We start from the raw sequence: 20,123 nt of genomic DNA on the forward strand, positions 1-20,123 counted from the left end.
GGGCTCCCGTGCAAAGGCAGCTTGCCTATTAGCTACACGTCCAGAAGGAAAGAAACCAGCCAGCACCCTAGCTTTCTTCCTTGCTCCCAGGTTTACTAACCTCCAGGGCAGCTGTATCTACACTATCCAAGTTCATCACAGGACACAGGAATTCTCAAGATTTTAAGATATCAGAATAATAACAGCTAACATCTGAGCACTTACTACCTGCTAGGTGTTGTGCTAAACTAGACTAGAAATGACTGCTGTTACCCCCATTTCATACGTGAGTATAACACAGAGAGTTAAACAACTGGCTCGAGGCTGTAGAGTCAGGAGATGAAGACCTGGGACCAAATGTGGACAGTTTGATTCCTGAGCCCAGCTCCCTACCAGCCCCTCTGCTGCCAGCCAGGGAGGGGTTCTGAATGCTATGAAAACACAAAGCAGCAACTGGTTTCTGGAACAAGAGGCAAGGAAAGCATTTGTGACGCAGGGAGACCGGCCCCACCCTCTCGCTGGGTCAGGCCCTGGCGGTGGCCCGCGCCTCACCACCACCCAGTTCTCCGAGTGCACGATGTGGACGGGGCCCCTGGCCTTCCTCTGCACGGACGAGTGGATGATGCGCCCGGTGACACCGTCCACGAGGAAGATGCCGATGAAAGTGCGTTCGTGGTGAACATCTGTGCTCTCCGTCACCACGGCCAGCAGGTTGGGGTTCAGGCTCTGCGGAGATGGAGGAACAAGCGCCGCCCTCTGAGCCCCGGGCCAGGAGGTGCAGCCAGGGCTCTCTGGCAGCAGGGGAGTGGTGTTTTCTGGCTGGAAGAGCTTCCTGTTTAGGGTTTGTCATCACTGGGCTCACTCAGTGTCTGCTGGGCACTGGGGGCCACGCCAGGGGCTTTGCCTCCATCGCTTCACTGAATCCCCTAAACATGCTGACAAACAGCTGTCACTGCACTTCACAAGGAGATGCCTTGAAGTAGTGAAGGTATCTGCTCAAGTCACTGACACACAAATGGTCACTCAAGACACAACCCAGGTGGGCTGACTCACTGACCAAAGGGCACAGCTCCAGCTACGTGATTTCTCTCCACCAGTGCCCTCCTACCATTCAACCGATGGGTAAGCCTCAGTTCTGGATTTACTTGACCAACTAGTACCAGGTGGCACAGGTGATCACTCCCTTCCTGAGACACCTCCTCCACCTGGTGTTCAGGACACCTGGTTTTTCCTTGGCCTCCCTGGCTGCTCCTTCTCAGTCCCGGCGGTGGGTCCCTCCTCCTCTGCCCAGGTTCTTGGACATTCTTGTCTACACTTGCCCTCATGGTGACCTCAGCCAATCTCCTGGCTTTCACACTGCTCACAGGTGCTGGCAATGCCCAGGTTTACGTAGCCAAGCCAGTCATCCCCCTGAACTCCACACCTGACCAATGGACTGCCGTCTCCATCTCTCCTCAGGGTCTCATCTCAAACTGAACTCCTGTCCTACCCCTGCTCAAACCTGCTCCCCGCGAGAGTGTCTCAGATCTGGGAGCTCGGTGGCATCCTGGACTCCGTTCTCTCCAACACAAGACACGACACTCAATCCATCAGACTTCCTAGCGGCTCAACCTTCAAAAGCATTCAGAACCTGATCCCTTCTCACCACCATCATCTCACCTGGATGATGCCAGCTTGCTCCCTCTTCAGCCCTCTACATTCTAGTCTCAACCAACACAGCAGGCCAATGAGACTGGTAACTCCGTCACTTACGTCACTGCTCTGCTCAGAACTTGTGTGGCTTCTCACCTCCCTCAAAACAGAGCCAGAGCGACGGCCTGTGAGGTGGACCTGTCACTTCTCAGACCTCAGCAACCCTGACTCTCCTTACGCACCCTCTTCTAGCCACACTAGCCTCCTTGCTGTTGGTGAAACACCCTAGGCAGAAAAGCGCGCTAGTGGAAAAACTGGTGACACCCAAGTAAAGTCTGCATTTAATGAACCATCTTGTACCAATGTTGGTTTAGACAAATGCACCGCAGTCCCCTAAAGGAAACTAAGAGATATTCAGAATTCTATGTACTATCTTTTGTAGCTTTCCTGTGAATCTAAAGTTAAGCCCCCCCAAAAAAAGTTTTAAAAAAAGCTAAGCTAAAAAAATCTGCATAAAAATATGAATCCACAAAGCCCTACTCTTAACCACTATTCTTTTTAATGTATGAAAACACAAGTATTCTAATGTATCTTACCTTATAAAAGTAAAATTATATGTTGAATACATCCTTTTCTAGTATAAATCAGAATGTACTTTAGAATCTGTATTATTTGGGTCATTCTGAACAAGTAAAACTGACGGTAGCCCCATGAAACGCACCCCTCAACAAAGATTTCAAGTGATGGCACCAAGTGTACCATTAACAACACAGCAGGCGTGGCCCTAACCACAGTACCTGTCACTGTTAATCTGCAAAACAACCCTGTGCCGCAGGAGCTGTTGTCCCCGTTCTACTGGTGAAGAGGGACGTTTGGGAAGCCTAGGCAAGTCTCCCACGATGGTCAGCAAGTCTGACCCGGGACTGCCCATCTGCAGGGCGGGCCGCGTCCCCTGTTCTATGACACCTCCTCCTCCAGCTCAGTCTGCCCTGCACAGGGTGTAGCTCATGTCCACGACCACCATTACCTTCCCTCATAGGGCAGTTCAGCCGCCAACTAGTGGTCCGTGCCTTGACCACTAACTAGAGTGTTGGATCACCAAGACGGAGCTGTTGATGTTAAGGTTTGACGCAGAAAGTTCCGTCAGCACTACCCCTAATAATAACAGCTAATATCGACTGGGTCATGAGGACCTCATGTGATCTCATGCGATCACAACAATCATAGGAGGAGGGTAGGCGTGCCCATTACGGGCTCAAAGGGATTAAATGATTCGCGCCAGATGCTGTATCCACCAAGTCCGAGAGCCGGGATTCAACCAGACTGCTGGCCGTACCTTGTAGAGCACGCTGCGGTCCCCCATCACGCGGCCCTGGGAGTGGACGTGCTCGCTGCTGCGCTTCCCCTTCACCGTGACGATGCGCTGTACCTCCGGGGGGATAGTCAGCTCCCAGCTCAGCTCAGTGGTGAGGTCCTAGGGCAGAAGAGCCAGCACTGCTCATCAGCAAGGACACTTATACCCGAGAGAGCTACAGCTAGACATGTCCTGCAGTTCAACTGGGCCTCTGGGCGGGAAGGAACAGGGATCAGAGCTCCAAGGAGAAACAGCAATAAGGACCTAGTTTGGGCAGAAGTTTTGGAACTCTCAGTCCAAGGAGGACAGTGAAGCCCGGCGTGCAATGTCTGCACACCGCAGCCTCTGGGACAGTGGGCGCACCTGCTGCCTATCTGCACTGCATGAAGGGACTTGGGAGATGGCCCTTTCCAGTGGACACCCATGTCTGACCTCATGCTGTCCCCAGTCTAGGCTCCAAACAGTTGAGCCTTGGAAAGCCCCAGGTACAGTGGCCAGTGTCCACATTGGCCAAATCCACTGTCCATCGGCACCAAGCTGCAGAATAAGGAGTCTGTGACTGAGGTCCGACACAGGGCCGAGTTCAGGTACACTGGCCACCCAAAGACCCACTTCACTGCGACGTGGGGCTTTTCTAGGTCTAATGAGAATGAATTTGAAGACTCGGTGGCTGAAAAGCAGCTCCTCCCAGATGGCCCCCTGGACACATGGCAGGCCCTGCACTCATGGGGACCTCAGAACTCTTCCTCCTCACTCGCACCCACCAATAAATCCTACTTCCTGTCAAAAAAAGAGGAAAGAAAAAAGATACTAAAGCCAATAAGAAAGAAGAGGAATATTCAACAGTATCCCCTTGTTTAAGTAAGAAATAATTGACAGAACACTGAGCAATTATTACTTATTTTTTACATTTTATTACTAAAATCTAAGGTCCCTGTATGCTGATCCAACAGCAAATTAATAAGCTGGTGGGGACCTCAGAATATTACAGGAAGCATTCTTTAGAGTCGTAAGAAACCAGTCATCCTTTACGGCTAAGTGCTTTATTATACACCCATACCATGGAATTACATGGAATCCTGGGGGGGGTGAGGGGGTGGGGCAGTGACTGAAAAGGGGGCACAAGGGCCTCCTGGGGCCATTCTGCTTCCTGTGCTCACTGCCATGTACACAAATGTGTTCCTTTAGTGAAGGGCCACTGAGCAATAATCGCAGGATTTTGCACTTTACTCAGTATTGAATTTTAATAAAATATAGGCTTAATAAAAAAAATCAATGTGGTAGAAAATACCATGAGTGGGAGAAATCGATTTCTTATTCAGCCCAGGGCAATTCCATTTAGGACAGAATAAGCATGACGTGAGCATCTGTGCAGCCGCCCAGCTGTCTCCCCGGCACTGGAGTTACAGGGAGGCCCTTGGACAGAGTGCTGCAGCCACCCCGTCCTCCACCCAGGGCACAGCGGGTGGGAGGGGACGCCCTGACGCCCATGCACGGGGTGCTCGTGGACCTCTGTAGCGATCTGATCTTATACTATGAGAATGATTTTATGTGTTTACTTAGTCCAAGTTTTTTGAAATAATAAAAATTTCTATTAAGAATAAGTCAGGCTTCGTCACCATAGGCTTTCATGAAACCATTAGAATCCCCAGGCCATGCCCCCTAGTCACGAAGAACTGTCTCTTCCCAGGTCCCCTTTTCATCAACTTGGAAGGACGGTTTTTTCACTCACAGGGTAAATAACATGTGTTCTGGACAGACCTTTTCCTATGCTAAAGGTTGGCGGTTATAAAATGCCAGGAAGGGCCCTGTATGTTTAAAACAACAGCAGCTAAAACTTGGATGGCATTGACCGTGTGCCAGGCATTGCTTTACGTGACTTACACATATTAACCCCAACTCCTCCCCAGGGACAAACTCATGACGTGGCACCGCGACCATATTGTTTTACAGACAAGGAAGCAGAGAACCGGGGAGGAGTCAACTGCCCAGGACACGGAGCAAACGAGCACTCAGGCCAGGCTCCTCCACAAGCGGCTGGGGCCAAGCTCCTGACCACGGCGGCTGCAGGGCCTCAGCAACGGCCCCACGGATGGGCTACGAGGCCTCTGGGGAGCACGCGCCACAAATGACCCTCTATGCAGCCCTGCTCCCAGGGCCGAGGCCAGAGCTGGACCTCAGAGCCCAGGTGGATCCCTGTTGGCAACAGCTGGACTCGAGTATGTGAGGATCAGAGTGAATCAATCCCACTTGTAGAAATAAAATTCAGAGCCCACATTCTGTCAAGAGTGGATCAACATCACCTTCACACTGTAAGTCCTATTATTCAGCCACCAGTCCCGCCGCCCACCCTCCTAAAATGGAGAGGACGTCCCTTCCCTCCGCAGGAGGAGAGGAATGGGGAATGAAACCACCCTGGGCGCGACCGTCTCTCCAGGGCTGCTCCTTCCACAGCAGCCAGGCCGGGCCTGCCTCGCAACGGCTGCTCGGTAAGTACAAAAATGACTGACTCTGAGCCAGATGTCAGGATCACGCTGATCCAGGTTGACCACACAACCAACAGTATCATTCACTTCTTAGCCAAGTAACCAGGAAATGCCCACATCCACCTGACAAAGGCCCTGCCAGGATGCCCTTCCCCTACCTTTCGCAGTCGATAGCCACACAGCCGTCCCTGTTCCGCATCCACCAAATAGAAGAAGATGGAAGGGGCGAGTTCATGGAGCTGCCGCAGGACATTCCGAGTGGCCGGGAAAGCGGTGACCTTAAAACCCCAGAGCCCAAGAAAAGAGTTAAGGGGAAAAGGACTCTCTGAGCACAGTTTCTTAAGACTCATCACTGTTTCCCATCAAAAAGGGCCTTAAACAGTAAAACAGCAAAGCTTAAAAGAATTAAAGTCTACTATGAGAGTTCCCATCGTGGCTCAGGGGTTAATGAATCCGACTAGGAACCATGAGGTTGTGGGTTTGATCCCTGGCCTTGCTCAGTGGGTTAAGGATCTGGCATTGCCATGAGCTATGGTGTAAGTTGCAGAAACGGCTCAGATCCCGCATTGCTGTGGCTGTGGTATAGGCTGGCGGCTACAGCTCCAATTCAACCCCTAGCCTGGGAACCTCCATGTGCCGTAGGTGCAGCCCTGGAAAAGGCAAAAAGACAAAAAAAAAAAAAAGAATTAAGGTCTACTAAACCCAAGTAGGGCTTAAATTGAGCTAAGTCTCCGAGTTTTCCTAAGTGTAGAAAGAGTAATCAGGTCGCTGCGAGACAGCCCTTCAAGCCCAAATGTGTGTGGACTGCAGGCGGCTCCCAAATGGGCCCTCAAGCCTGACCACCTGCCCAACACCTGACTCCACCCGGCTACTCCTTGGTGGCTAGGAAGACAGTGTACCTTATACTCGTCATCTATCAACAGCAGCACCTTGGCGTAGTCTTGATCCATGATGGGGAGAAGCAAAGACTGCAAGATGGGGCGCTTCAGCACTGGAGGGGCCACCTGACTCCACTTCCCAAAAATGGGGTTGAAGACATAGAGCGAACTCATCCCCGTCTCCTGAAAGGGGCAAATGGTCAGCCTCCGTCAGTACGGGGAGAAACCCCAAGGGCACAGCTGCACAGTGGGGACGCCAGCTCGGCCATGGCAGAGCCCCATCTGCCTCCGTGCAGAAAACAGTCTTGGCTGAAGGTGAAAGTGTCTGAAGGCTGATGTGGCAGAAAGGTCAAAGTCACAACACCTCTAGCTCCAAAGCTAAGCAGGAAGAGGTCAGGCTGAGGAACAAACGAGACGGTCAGACCAACTCAGTAACCCCTGGGCGGCCGTTCTAGGGAGTGGCCCCAAGCCCCCTTCCCCTTTCTGAGGATGGCAGGATCAGTCCACAAAGAGCCGTCTGCCCCTGGGAGGCAAAGATAAACAGCTTTGTGTCCTGCCCTGCACCACCTGGAGAAGAGCCAACAGTCGTTCAGGAGCCACTGTCAGCTGCCTGCGTCCGGGAAGCAGCACAACTGGCCTCCTAGGGACCTGGTGACGTCAGCCCTACTCCTCAGTCCCTTCCACATCAGTCCTGGATGGGTCCTCCCCTCAGGCCCAAAACTGGAAGAAACGGAGCTCTAACCCCTGACTCTCCGCCTTTAACTCTCTGAGAATCCCAAAGGCATAGAAGAAACGTCATCAGTCACAAAACACCAGAAAACGGAGCTCCCATCGTGGCGCAGCAGAAACAAATCCAACTAGGAACCATGAGGTTGCGGGTTCGATCCCTGGCCTTGCTCAGTGGGTTAAGGATCTGGCGTTGCCATGAGCTGTGGTGTAGGTCGCAGACGTGGCTCGGATCTGGCATTGCTGTGGCTGTGGCTGTGGCATAGGCCAGCAGCAACAGCTATTAGACCCCTAGCCTGGGAACCTCCATATGCCGCTAGTGTGGCCCCAAAAGGACAAAAACAAAGCAAAACAAACCAAACAAACAAACACCAAAAAACCACACCCACTTTGGCTCAAAAGAGAGGTAGAGGTCTCACCTTGTCCTTGACCAGAAGAGTGCACTGAGGAGGGTGGGGGAAATGGGCAGTTGTCCTCTGGACCATCAGCTTAAAGGAGGAGTCGGGCTTGACGTTAGGGAGATACTGTTTCCACAGGATGGTGCCAGAGCTGCTCTCGATGCCAAAAAGCTGCAATACAAACAACTGGCTCGCCGCTAGAAAGACAGACCCAAGGACTGGTTCTCTCCCTGAAAACAGGAGCAGGCGAGATCCCCTTCCAAAGGGTTTTTGTTCCCCACCCAGAACTCGCTCCAGCCCCTCTCACCTTGCCTGAGGCCGTCACCATCACCATCATCTTCTGGAGGTTGAACTCGTCTCTGGCCAAGGTGTCAATGTTGATCTCATTCTTAATCTGACTCCGGGGCTTCCGAGCATCGTAGAACATTTTCCAGAGGTGGGAAGTCCACGCCTGCAGCAGGATGAGCTGGGACGAGAGGCGTTTCAGGAACATGCCCAGCAAGCCGTCTGGTGTCAAGGAAAAGGTAATGCAGCTGAGGCTCGCTCCCCATCAGACTGGCTATTTCCAGCAAGGGGGCACCTGCCTTCCCTAAGGAGAGACTCTCTGTCTCCTGTGGAGTGCTCGTCATCCACAACCAGGCCACAAGCTCACGGGGCAGTGCCCTGCCTGATGCCAATAGTCTCACACGCAGGAACAGCCATGCAGGAACTTCCAAAACCTACTCACCTGACTCTCAGCACTTCACCTGCCTGGAATCTTGGAATAAGAGCCTAAGAGGTCAGGGATCAGCCATGCAGGATGCAACCATGCTGTGAATGTTTCCAGCACAACCCCACATCCAGAACAGCCAGAGGAAGGCTTCTGGGAGCCATGACAAAACCAGACGAGGGCGGGGCGTGGAAGTGCCAGATGCACACGTGCCATGAACAGGTACCTGTTTCCTACTCCTTCAATCCTACTCTGTCAACGATTTAGTCTGCACCCAACAGACCCACTTGCAACCCATTCCTGGGGCCGTCTGTCATTCTACCCCTTCCTCTACCAATCAGGCTCCCACCCCAAACCTCCACAGATGAGACTGGTCACCAAGCATGGTGGCTACAGTAAAAAGCATGGCCTCTGGAGTCGGGCGGCCCTGGATTAAAGTCCCAGCTCCACTGTTTACTAGCTGGGTGACCCTGAAAATGTACTTGACCTTTTAGCCTCTGGCTCCTCGTCTATAAAATGGCATATAACCGGTTGGGCTGTTGCCAAGATCAGACCCCAGAACGTGGTTAGGTGCTCACTGAAAGGGAGCTGTGCCTTTGCTTCTCCAATTTTCCATCAACCTCTGCTCAAGGAAGAGAAGTGACAGCAAACAGGACGCATCACAGGCAGAGCAGTCCACACACACATGGTATACATCTCGTGGAGGCAAGTCAGGGAAAACAAGCAACTGACCCAAAGCTAACCATGTGGGCAGGCAACGAGCAACAGGCAACAGGAAGCAGGTTTTACCTTGAATTGCTGGATCCAGGCAGCAGAAATAAATAGTAAAGTCAAATTAATCCTCAGCTTAAGAAAGCCTACAATACCTAGCAGAGTGCCTGGCCCAGCACGGGACCGCGATAAACAGCACCTGGACAGCCAGGTGACTGGCCAGGAGGCAGGAGATGGGCAGGACTGAATCAGGAGAGTGAACCAAGTTCATTCTGGGCGCTGGGCACTGGGCCCGTGGCCGGTTTCAAAGGGCACTGGCCTGTAACCACAGTAACTGCACCAACCTAGTCATGTCGCCCCAGAAAGGTGTGACTGCTGCTTCGGAGACAAAGAGGACCCATGAGTGCCTGACACAGTGGCTGACAAATTTTAGGTGCTCAAGCAAGGGTAGATATTACTGTGCTGTGTTAAGGTTCTTTCTCATCAGGACCTTCCCCTAGAGGGCGTCACAGGTATTCCTTCCGGAGGGAAGAGCAGTGTTATAAACCGTATGGCCACAAACGTGCCGGGAACCAGTTACAGGCCTAATTCAGAATGGACTGGCCAAACACCTGGGCCTGGAGGCCAGGGAGGTGTGAGCTGGCATCTCCCATGGGGCAAATACCCAGCCCGCTCCCAGGGCACCCCCCGCTTCTCAGCCCCGAGTTCATACCTGCCTTCTTGCCAAATTCCCCTTCCAGCTCAGCCTGCGCCCCGGTCAGGGGGAGGTCCACCATCTCCAGGCACACTACCTCGGCCAAGGACTCCTCGCGGCTCCAAAGCACCACCCTCCCTGCTGTAGAAACTGGGTTACAAAAGCCGGGCCTGCCTCCCTCACCCCCTGAAGGGACTCTTCTTGGTGGCTCAGGGGCTACCACAGCTCTCGAGTCAGAAGAAGAAATGGCAGGGCAAGGGCTGGAATCAGGAGGTCAAGTGGGGAAAATTCTATAGCACACCCTAGAATGCTAAGGAGTTATTGAAAGGCAGGTGACATAGAGCTCTGGAAAAAATATCCAGGATACTCCTGACTTGACTCTTTCCCAGAAGCCTGTCCGCAGCCCCAAAGAGTCTGACTGAAACTAAGGGACTGGCCTAAAAAAATGGGTTGCATGCGGTCCACTCACCCAGCTGCTGCAGGAAAAGCAGCAGGTGGTCCTCCGTCTGCACCAAGGCCCGGTAGCCCACGGAGTCATCCTTCTTCAAGAAGACCTGGATGTACAGCTATAAACCAAACTTGGTCAGGGCCACTCGGTCAGCGAGAGTCCAACCACCACCACCACCACCTACTGCCCCCTCCCAAGCCCCCGACTCCAAAATTCAAAGCATGAGCTGTCAGATGACCAGGTCACAGCGTTATTTGATATCCAAACAATACAGCTTTTACCTGGACTCCAATCAGATACCTGTATCCTTAGGAGCCGACACAGCAACAGTGCTGGGCCCTAGGGGACCCCTCTACTTGGCCCATGTTGACGCACCTCACAGATGCGTCACTGGGTCACACACCGAACACATCCTTAAAGCCAGCAGGAGGCCCGGGTCAGACTTTACACTTTGGAGATGAAGAAGCCACAGCCAGAGAGGCTGAGGAGCAGCACTGGACGTGCACAGAGCTGACCTCAAGCAGCAGTGAAGAGTGCAGGCTGTGGAGTCGGCCACCCCGGCCAGGGTTCTAAATATCACCAGGCACAGTTTCCTCATTTGCAACAGGAGGCCGTTGCGAGGGTTACGTTGATCAGTGCATACGTAAAAAGCCCTGCAGAGAGCCTGGCACACTGATGACTGGGCATAAACAGAGTCTACTCATACCGCGAGTCACAGGGGGTCATGACGTGTCAGTGGCTCCGGAAGAACTAGAGCCTACGTCCAGAGAACCCTACTCTAGGACCCACGGCTGTGACTGGCCCCGAGGAAAGAGAGCCCCAGGCTGCGAAGCCCACAGGTCCCGACGCACCCGCTCCGGCCGGGTGCCGTTCTGTTCCAGGCTGAAGGTGATCGTGGTGTCGAGCAGCCGCCGACCCGTCTCCACCAAGTAGAGGTTGATGGTGTAGGTCTGGTTGAAACAAGCCAGCGAATCCTAAGGGTACAGACAACACGGGCCAAGGAGAGGGGTCCCCCAGAGCAAAGTCCCCCGAAGGAAGTCCCAGGAATCTGGGGGAAGATACCCTGGAGAAGGACCCAGGCCAGAAGAGGGAAATAAGAGGGAAAAGCAGGATCCTGAGGCAGAAATAAGGCGCCTTAGCAAATAAATAAAAACTACAACCGCTATACGTTCTCGTTCCAGAAGGAAGCCAGTAGCATGCAGTGGAGACGGCCCCAAGAGTAAGACCACAAGCAGGGAGACCACAGCCCCTTCGGGAAGGCTCAGGATGGAGGCCGCGGCCGAGACCGGTGCCTCCGGCCAGGGTCCCACGCTCTGCCTCAGTGCGTCTGCACTGACTGCTATTCGGCTCTGCCAGCCGGGATCCCAAGGGAAATGGGGGAACTGAGGCCCAGAGGAGAACGTAGTTCGGAACAGAGTCTAGGGATTCTGCTTTCTAATCTCCCAATTATAATGGATCAAGAGAAACGGGGTTGAGTTTACATAACTCAGAAAGCCCCTCCGAGGCTGGGAACTCTAGGAGAACTGCTCACAGCCCTGGCTGCTCCCTGAGCCTCAGTGGGTGGCCCCGTGCGTCTCTGGGTCTGGCACGCTGCCCAATGCCACACCCTACCTGTGCACTGGACTTCTCTGAGAAGCTCCCCATTGACCCATCTTCAGAACTGCTAGGCTTCTGCTAGGGAAAAGAGGACAGAAGGGGAAAATTCAGCCAAGGGGTCCCTTCCCAGTCACCAAAATGAGTTCTCTCTTCAGCCCTCGGGAGAAGGCCAATCCCACTTCCCATCCCTGCTCCATGCAATGCTCAACGGGGCCCAGATGACAGTGAGGTTGTCCCATTCCTGGGGACAAGGCAGGTAGAGAAAGCTCTACAGATGAAGAGGTTCTCAACAGCCTCCTGCTCTCTGGGCTCGAGGTGACTGGGTGCATGTGCCCGACTTCTGGTTCTCAGGGCTCCTGGCAAAGATAAGGCATGAAACCCCAAGTGCTGTTACTCTCAATACTCACCACCTCATTCCGGCAGGTCATGACTGCGGCCACCGTCTTCTCCCCAGTGGTGGCGAAGCTCACTAGGGCAGTCTGGGGAGAGAGGAATGTGTCAATTCCTAAACGGGGTCTGTCCTAGCCAGCAGCCTTAGAGAGGGCCACCTCCATAGGAAAGGACCCTTGGCCTTGGAGCTGAACGTGCTCCCAACTTTGGAGCACAATGACCAGGGCATCTGAGAGCAGAGGAAGGCCCCCCTGTATCCACAGCTGAAAACAGGGCTCTCTCCGACCTCCAACACAGACACATGTCACTCCTACATCCCATGCTGCTCTCAGATCTAGAGGGAAGCTCTAATTAATGTCCCCATTCTCCTGCGGACTCAGAAAGGTGCCGTGTTACTCTAAAAATCCTTCGCAACTCTCAGGAAAAAAAAAATCCATTTCTGTTCTAAGGCTAACTCCACTCAACCCACTCATGGAAAGATGTCTTCTTTCCTGAGCAAATATCTCCAGACTCAAAGGCAGGGATTTCTGGCAGCCACATCAGATGCCAGATTAGATATTCCGGAATCCCAGCAAACCACGCCCGCTGCAGTTACCTGCGGGAAGTTTTTGAGCAGACTCAGGACCCCGTGGTGGTGGTGCAGCAGAGCATAGTGGCTCGGGGACAACTGTAGGAAGAACTGGGCTCGAGAAGGATCCATGGGGTTGGGCTGTGTCGGCAGGACCCGGGGCTGGAATCCACTTGCAAATTCTAGGTCAAGAGACTGCGAGACGAGAAGCAAACGGATGAAGACTAGGAGGAGACAAGTCACTGACCCGTCCCAGGCCAGCATCCTCTGTCCCACTTTGGCAGTGAAAGTAACCAGGCCATGGCATGTGGCTCCAGAAGCCCCCATCCAGGTTCTCCAGAGAGGAGAGTGGCCCATTTCCTGTATACCAGTTCAGCCAGAGGCCTGACCTCTCGAGGGCTGCCAATGCAGAGGAAGGAAGCAATGACCCCGGGAGAAAAAGGCCTTTCAAAGCGACAAAGGCAAGGCGCTTGCCTCTCACCTGCAGGGGGATCTGCCTCAACTCCCACTCTGTCTCCAGGGCCAAGGTCTGGAGGGACCGTGAGCTGGGGTCAGGGCACACCAGGACAGCCTCATCCACCACACCACAGGCTCCAGTGAGACTTTGCAGCCAGGGAGTCGACACTCTGACCTTCACCAAAGACATCAGAACAGGTGGTTCATGGGGATTTCTTTACATTTCCCTCCTACCTCACCAGCAAGATCACCACCGGATCCCACTGGGGACCTAAGCTCAAAGGTTCTTCCTGGCTGGTTCCCAAGGAGTTCTCCCCATCCCTCCCAGCTTCTCAAAAACTCCAAAGCTGGAGAAGATCAGGATTTTCTTTCTGGTTATCTGAAAAATATACCGGATCGCTTTTAATACCTGATATGTCAAATAAGCATTCCTCTACTGTATTTGCCACATGTGGTTTCAAATTACCTTGTGAGATACTTGCAGGCAATGAACAGACCTATGCAAATTTTTCGGCCACCCCCGGAGAGCACCAGGTGCAAAGCTGAGAGCTTTAAATAAATGCTTGATGAGGAGAAGGCAGCCCCTAAGTGCCCAGAATCTGGGGCCAAAAATGCCTTTTGCATCTGCCCAGCTGAGTCCCATGGTCCCCGGTGCAAAGACAGGCTCCATCTCTTCCCCTCCACAGTGCACAAGGCTCCTCGAGCGAAATCATACCTGCTGAACAATCTCTCCATCCTCCACGTTAAACTTGACAATGTTCACGTGGCTGAAGGGAACGACTCCGAGGGCCCACACTACCCCAGAGCCATAGGAATACACCATCTGGTAGTGGATGTTGTCACTGAGGGAGGGAGGGGAAGGAAAAGCAGGGGGCGACAGCTTTAGCCACAGGACAGGACCATCCTCTGGGGTCTTCTGAAACCAAACTACCAGGTACTCAGCCAGATGTCACAAAACTTCAGTCCCAAATAGGTTTTATGTGGCGCACAGCTGGGAGGGTTTTTTTTTTTTTTAATTTGAATTCGCTGTCAACATTTAGAACTGAGATTTTACATGTAAAAATAAGATTCCAAGCTTTTCTTTAAAAGTACAAAGCGTGGTAACACCAGGCCAACCTACGTTCCTATAGGACACCAATTGGCTGGGTAAGGCTGCCCCCTTGAGGTAGGCTAGACACACTGCAGCTCCCAACAATCCCCTCTGGGCCTGCTTTGCTGCTCTTGGGTGCTCTGCACTTGGCCCCACAAGAATCTGAGTTTGGAGTCCCTGCCAAAGCGAGTGAGTGAGTGAGCCACTCTCCTTGCTTGACTGGCTCTCATGTCCAGATGGAGTTTTCTCCTCGCTGCGAAGGAAACTCTAGAGGCAGCCACTGGAGTTCAGGCCTAGATCTAGTGAGCCCAACACACTACATGTGATGCAGCGTGTTGGGCTCCCTAGATCCGAGTGAGCTAGTGATCACTGACTCAGGCTAAAGTAAGCCTGCATCAAAGCAAACGCTTCAACCCTCGAGGAGAAAGGCTCGCAGAGAACAGGAGGAGGTGGCGGTCACCTGGTGGGAGGGTGGCCTTACCTTTCCGGGAGATGTTCTGCCCACTTGAGGTGCCCACTGGAGAGGTGATGGAGGGCAAGAGTGGTTTTCTTCAGGACCGCAACGTACCTCACCGACTCCTGGAGGCCTACCAGCCCAAGCGCCTGGAAACTGAGCACCGGTACAGGGGTGAGTGCTGCCCAGAGCCTCCTGAGCCTCAGGCTGGACAATCCAGGACAACCAGCATAGCTCAGTAGGTAATGAACAGGCTTGGGGTCAAATGCATCTGGATCCTAAGCGTGGCTCCGCTTTCCACTGGCTGACTGAGAAGCTGTACTTTCAGCCACTTGCCGGTACTGTTTCCCTGAATCTCCCTTAGGAGAGATTAGGCTGGTCCCTCCTCCCCTTGGGACTTCACAGCCAACCCTCCACCCTGGCAGCCATCAGACAGTTCTGTCGTTAGTGGGCTGCACACCTGGCTCCACCAGCTGACAAGTTCCTTGATGATGGAGACTGTGTCATATTCACAGGTGTGTTCCCACTGCCTGGGGGGCTCCCAAAGGATTTACCAAAGGAATTACTATCAGAAGATATATATATAACCTAATAACCCTATAACTCACACAACTTTAGCAAACATGTGACAGTAGCTCAAACTGTTCTCTAAACATAAACTTGGAACACTGGAAGTTTTATATCATGTCCTTATACCTAGAACATCGCAAAGAACTCAGGGATAGTAAATTAGGAAAAGCAGTCAAGTACAAGAGCGAGCACAGTGCCCAGCAGAGAGCTCTGCAGCTAACAGGCGGGCCATAAGTGCGAGCTGAGTAAGCTCATGGGCCTCACAACCTCAAGAACGTCAAAAACTGGGTGCCTGATGCTCTTCGGCTCGTCAGTGGTTTTTGTCACTAGGAGAAAAGCTAAAACGCTCAGAATTGCTGTCCATGCAGATCAGTGTGGCAGCAAAGGCTTTAACCAGGCCAAGAGGAAATCCAGCTTCCTCCTCTCTACCTGCCGCTGTCCAAGGTCATCTCCCAGTTCAGTCCCCCGATGTTAGTCTCCCAGGAGCGCATGATCCGGCCTCCATTGGACACAGTGATTGCATCTGGAAGAGAAAAGGCCACCTGAGGCCATTTGCCAAAGTGCTGCTCTGTCTGTAGCCTTCCAGAGCCTGTGGGCAATGACCTCACCTCTGATGTGTGAGTGCAAATAGAAACTAGAGCTGTAGCTGTCCTTTCCTATTAGGGACACCGCTACTCTGGTCCCTACCAGACACTGCAGAGGAAGGAAGCAAGGGATGCGCAGAGGGAGGCAACAGCATCAGAGAGACAAAGCAGGACACTACCTACCCTGTCCGTAGAGCAGCATGGCGTCCACTGCCCCTTCCGCCGTGCCCTTGTCCACATGGCGCCACACTGAGAAAGAGGAGAGTAAGACGTTACTATGAACTGGAGCAGAGTATCCAAGAAGTCGGGTGGGAGAGAACTGAAGTGTCCAAATTGCACGGAAGTGTCCAGCTTTACTTCGAGGGAGGGAAGGAAGACAACTCCTTGGCAAAGATCCACTCCCTCCCACACACTGGGCTATGGGGGGATGGGTTGAGAGGGGCCGCTATTGTCCCAAACTGAGGTCTCCACACTTCCCAGCCCCACCCCACCCCATCCCATCAAGCATATAAACAGACCACGGCAAAATGAATGAAATCCTGATTGACAAGAAAAACAATGATTGTGAATTATATTTCCAGAAGTCCCATCATGGCTCAGTGGTTAATGAACCCGACTAGCATCCATGAGGACGTGGGTTCCATCCCTGGCCTCGCTCAGCGGGTTAAGGATCTGGCGTTGCCATGAGCTGTGGTGTAGGTTGCAGATGCAGCTCAGATCCCTTGTTGCTGTGGCTGTAGCACAGGCCAGCGGCTACAGCTCTGATTCGACCCCTAGACTGGGAATCTCCATGTGCCACAGGTGTGGCCCTAAAAAGACAAAAAGACAAAAACAAAAAAACCTATATTTCCATGACTTTAGTGCCTAAAAATAACCATGAAAAAAATGTCTAAATTTTAAGGGTGGAAGTGGGAAGCATCCAAAGCTTTAGTGCAAAACAGAACAATGTGTTTTTTTGCAGCAATATCTTATTTAAGAACACTCAGGACTTGGGCTGAGGAAATCGACTCAAAGGCCAGTTACAGGAATACATTAAATGTTCAAAGATGACAAGACCAAAAAAAACCAAATGATCAGAATCTACAAAGAGATGCAACTTGTGGCCAACTTGTCCTCAAGCTGGTCATCAGCCAGGCAGACGTCTCAAGCCATGGGCCATCCTGGATTGACTAGAGGGATCCCGACCTAACTGTCTACACAGTTCACTCACAGATCTCCCCTGTCCGAGAATTCAGTGCTGCAATCACATTCTTCTCTGTGGCCACAACTAACTTCTTGGATCCAGGGGAAAATTCCAAGGAGGCAAACTTGAGCTTCCCAACATACTGCTGTCTCCTACAGAAAAGAGCACAGGGAAATGTAAGGGGCCAAAACCACCACCGCACAAAACCCCTTGGAGAAAGACAATGTCACAAATACAGGAGGTTATCACCGTCATACCTATCTCAGGATGTCTAAGAAATGTGTGTTAATGAAGTGATCTGACCAAAAGCAAGATTTCCATGCAATGCGGTCAGAAGCAAGAAGAGAGAATACTTCCTAACAGATGAGTAACACGACAGTCTTACTTCTGGTACTAAGTAAGTGATTAAAAACAAGCAAGCATTTATCTCAAGATAAGAAACACCCAAAAGAGCACCTGGCCTAAATCCTACTAGAACAAAATTATAGCTCCCTCTCTATTCATTAATGATAGTACTAGACACTCACATTACACACAAGAGACACAAAGCCTGTTGCTAACGAGCATACAAGCCAACTTTCCCTTCTATTTTCACTGACTTTAGGAGAAAAATTATGCAAATCTTTGAACAAAACTCCATAGATCAGGACAGGTCTTTGTTCTCTGCAGCCTGTTCTAGCCCCCATACCACATTCGGGATCCATTTGACTCACTATTCATACTTTCCTTAGAAGAGACCCCATCACTTCCAACACTTTTCTAAGCATCGAGGGAATGTAATTAGCTTCCAGTGGTATACTACCAAGTACAGAGGAGGTGCTTACACGTTGCTATTCATGAAATGCAATCGCTAGCAAATTAAACACATGACGTTTACCCTGAATTTCCCTTTTTATGATGTTTGGTCTATTTTTCTTAAAAAAAGGAAAAACTATACCAATATAGAAAGACAAGCATATACAACATGTAACAGTTTCTACCTGTATTTCCACATACTTTAATCTCACTGTATTCACTGAACACTTTATGAAGCACGTAAGACAAAAATTATTACTATCATTTGACAGGCCAGTAAACCAAAGTCCACTGAGGTCAACCAATTGCTGTCAGAACTGGAATGCAGAACTAAGACCTTCTTAGACTACATCCTTTGCTCATGCTCTCTCTCTCTCTCTCTTTTTTTTTTTTTTTGCCACTCCCACAGCAAGGAGAAATTCCCAGGCCAAGGATCAAACCCACGCCACAGCAGGAACTGAAGCCACTGCAATGACAATGCCGGATCCTTAACCTGCTGGGCCACAAGAGAACCCCCCATGCCCTCTTTTAAAATGCTGTTATCTTTCATCTGGGCTATAAAAATAATTCCTGGTTATTCTAGGAAACATAAAAAAATACATAAAGATATAACAAGGAAAACAAAAAATGCCTAAAATACCACCACCATAAACTTTTTATATGGTGTATTTCCTTCCGTTCACTTTTCAATTTATAAATTGCATATACCTAGAATTCTGCTAAATTGTAATCATACCATATACACTTTATATGTGTCATACAGTTGACCCTTGTACAACTGTACAGACCCACTTTTTACCCTTGAACTGCACAGACCCACTTTTACCCTGGTGGTTTTCTAAATACTACACTACTACACAATCTGTAGTTGGCTGAATCTTTAAATGTGGAACCATGAATCCAGAGGGCTGACTAAAAGCTATGCTAAATTTTTGACTGCAGAGGGTGTCTGCCCCCCCCAACCCCTGTGTTCTTCAGGAGTCAACCATACATATTATATTGTGAGCATCTGCTCACATCATTAAATATGTGATTTATGTTGCACTTGACACACTGTCTTATATCACATACTTATATACCTGGCCCCCTAGACTGAGCTCCTTTCCGTCTCTGTAGCCACAACGTCTAGGACAACCATTGGCCCATACAGGCACTCAATAAATATGCAAATCAATTGGTCCAGAAAAGACTTCAAAGAAGAGCCACGAAGGAGTAATCAGAAGGATTAAAGTGTCCCCTTAATAATAATGATAATAATAATTGGGAACATACTGTTTGTACTCAATGAGCCAGGCACTCTGCTGAGAGTACTTTAAAGGAATTATCTTATTCATCCTCACAACTATTGCAGAAGGTAATTGTTAGGAAACTAGCAAACCCATTTTACAGATAAAGAAACTGAGACACAGAATGGTTAAGTCATTTTCCTAAGACTGTACAGCCTTCAGTAGCAAACTGACATTCACGCAGAAGTGAGCAAACTCCGTGGGGTTAAGGAAGGGATGGGTGGCTGGGTGAGTGAGTGAGCGAGTAAGTGAATGAATGAATAAATGAAGAGTAAGTGAATGAATGAAAATGAGCGAATGAGTGAATGAAGGAAGAGTAAATGGGTGAGTAAGCCAGTAAGAGAGCGAATGAATGACACCTAGCTGATGTGAGTCTTGGGCGGTCCTGTTCTGAGCCCGTGGAAGAGTTGAGCTAGAAGGGTGGGCTGTCTTCGTGTGAAACCCAGTAAATCAGAAACCTGACAGTCACAGAAATGAGGCCTGATGGGGGAGGAGAAGAGTGACCTCTGACCAGAACCCCAAGCATACCCGGATGGCAGAGCTCACTTCACGGGCTAGTGACCTGTACCGTCGCACAGGGACTGGCACAGAAAGGTCTCCAACTCTTGGTTTAATGCTCTGCCGTCGCCACCTTAAAACGCTTAATCTTTGAACAAGAGGTGCTACATTTCATTCTGCACTGGGCCCCAAAGTTATGTAGTTGGCCCTGCTGCATGCTACTGCCCTCCTTTTAGACAGAAGACAGGTATTGAGCAAATAGCCCCACACCTCCAAGTAGGCCCCCCACGTACGCACCAGTCAAACTTGCCCACTTGGTCTTCGTAGACCGCGGCCGCAGGGATAAGCAGGGCGGCCCACAGCCAGAATCGGGAAGCAGCCGCCGCCACCGCCGCCGCCATGATAGGAGCCCGGGCCCCGCCCACCGCCGGCCCGGCATGCACCGGTCCGCAGGCCCCCGAGGAACCATAGAGTTGGGGCCGCAAGCACAGCCTTTGGTGGGACGCTCGGGACTCGGGGATCCCCAACCTGCGTGAGAAGTCGCCTTGGAAACACAGGAAAGCGTGCAGGCGGCAGGGAGAGGCGGGCCGCCGCGCAGATTGGTTCAGGCACGCGCGAGGGCAGCCCCCGAAGGCCAT

At 51.4% G+C, this 20,123-nt stretch overlaps 1 protein-coding gene and 2 long non-coding RNA genes across 19 annotated transcripts in view; 2 read left to right on the plus strand and 1 right to left on the minus strand.

The window, feature by feature from the left end:
- Positions 1-6,134, plus strand: part of LOC110261106 (uncharacterized) — a 25,560-nt gene extending 19,426 nt beyond the window's left edge. Inside the window, exons 2-3 of one of the 2 annotated variants that reach the window (XR_014807166.1) lie at positions 1,438-3,826; positions 4,876-6,134. This is a non-coding gene — a long non-coding RNA (uncharacterized LOC110261106). Of the gene's footprint in view, positions 1-1,437; positions 4,570-4,875 lie in introns of those variants that run through there. The other variant, XR_002344931.2, reaches the window with a different exon arrangement.
- The window catches only part of EMC1 (ER membrane protein complex subunit 1), a 24,445-nt gene extending 4,324 nt beyond the window's left edge, over positions 1-20,121 (minus strand). Inside the window, exons 1-19 of one of the 16 annotated variants that reach the window (XM_084963108.1) lie at positions 19,783-19,897; positions 16,934-17,058; positions 15,907-15,972; positions 15,569-15,662; positions 14,597-14,725; positions 13,741-13,867; positions 13,051-13,200; positions 12,597-12,764; positions 12,019-12,090; positions 11,627-11,686; positions 10,867-10,965; positions 10,037-10,133; positions 9,586-9,705; positions 7,761-7,960; positions 7,475-7,624; positions 6,351-6,512; positions 5,610-5,729; positions 2,948-3,085; positions 532-705 (exon numbers count right to left, since the gene is read on the minus strand). In XM_084963108.1, the coding sequence (XP_084819234.1) occupies positions 532-705; positions 2,948-3,085; positions 5,610-5,729; positions 6,351-6,512; positions 7,475-7,624; positions 7,761-7,960; positions 9,586-9,705; positions 10,037-10,133; positions 10,867-10,965; positions 11,627-11,686; positions 12,019-12,090; positions 12,597-12,764; positions 13,051-13,200; positions 13,741-13,867; positions 14,597-14,725; positions 15,569-15,662; positions 15,907-15,972; positions 16,934-17,058; positions 19,783-19,886 (2,355 nt within the window). In that variant the 5' untranslated portion in view covers positions 19,887-19,897. Of the gene's footprint in view, positions 1-531; positions 706-2,947; positions 3,086-5,609; positions 5,730-6,350; positions 6,513-7,474; positions 7,625-7,760; positions 7,961-9,585; positions 9,709-10,036; positions 10,134-10,866; positions 10,990-11,626; positions 11,690-12,018; positions 12,091-12,596; positions 12,765-13,050; positions 13,201-13,740; positions 13,868-14,596; positions 14,726-15,568; positions 15,663-15,906; positions 15,973-16,933; positions 17,059-19,782 lie in introns of all 16 variants that reach the window. The other 15 variants (XM_084963106.1, XM_084963104.1, XM_084963102.1 and 12 more) reach the window with 15 other exon arrangements.
- On the plus strand, positions 14,026-17,789 carry LOC146402586 (uncharacterized). The gene is made up of 2 exons (XR_014807168.1): positions 14,026-14,417; positions 14,471-17,789. It is a non-coding gene; the product is annotated as an uncharacterized LOC146402586 (long non-coding RNA).
- Positions 20,122-20,123: the final 2 nt, after the last annotated feature.

This window comes from Sus scrofa, chromosome 6 (assembly GCF_054392235.1).
Source record: "Sus scrofa isolate SSC_HxYL_T2T_F1_AM1 chromosome 6, Sscrofa_HxYL_maternal_Yorkshire_Landrace_v2.0, whole genome shotgun sequence".
NCBI classification, from domain to species: Eukaryota; Metazoa; Chordata; class Mammalia; order Artiodactyla; family Suidae; genus Sus; species Sus scrofa.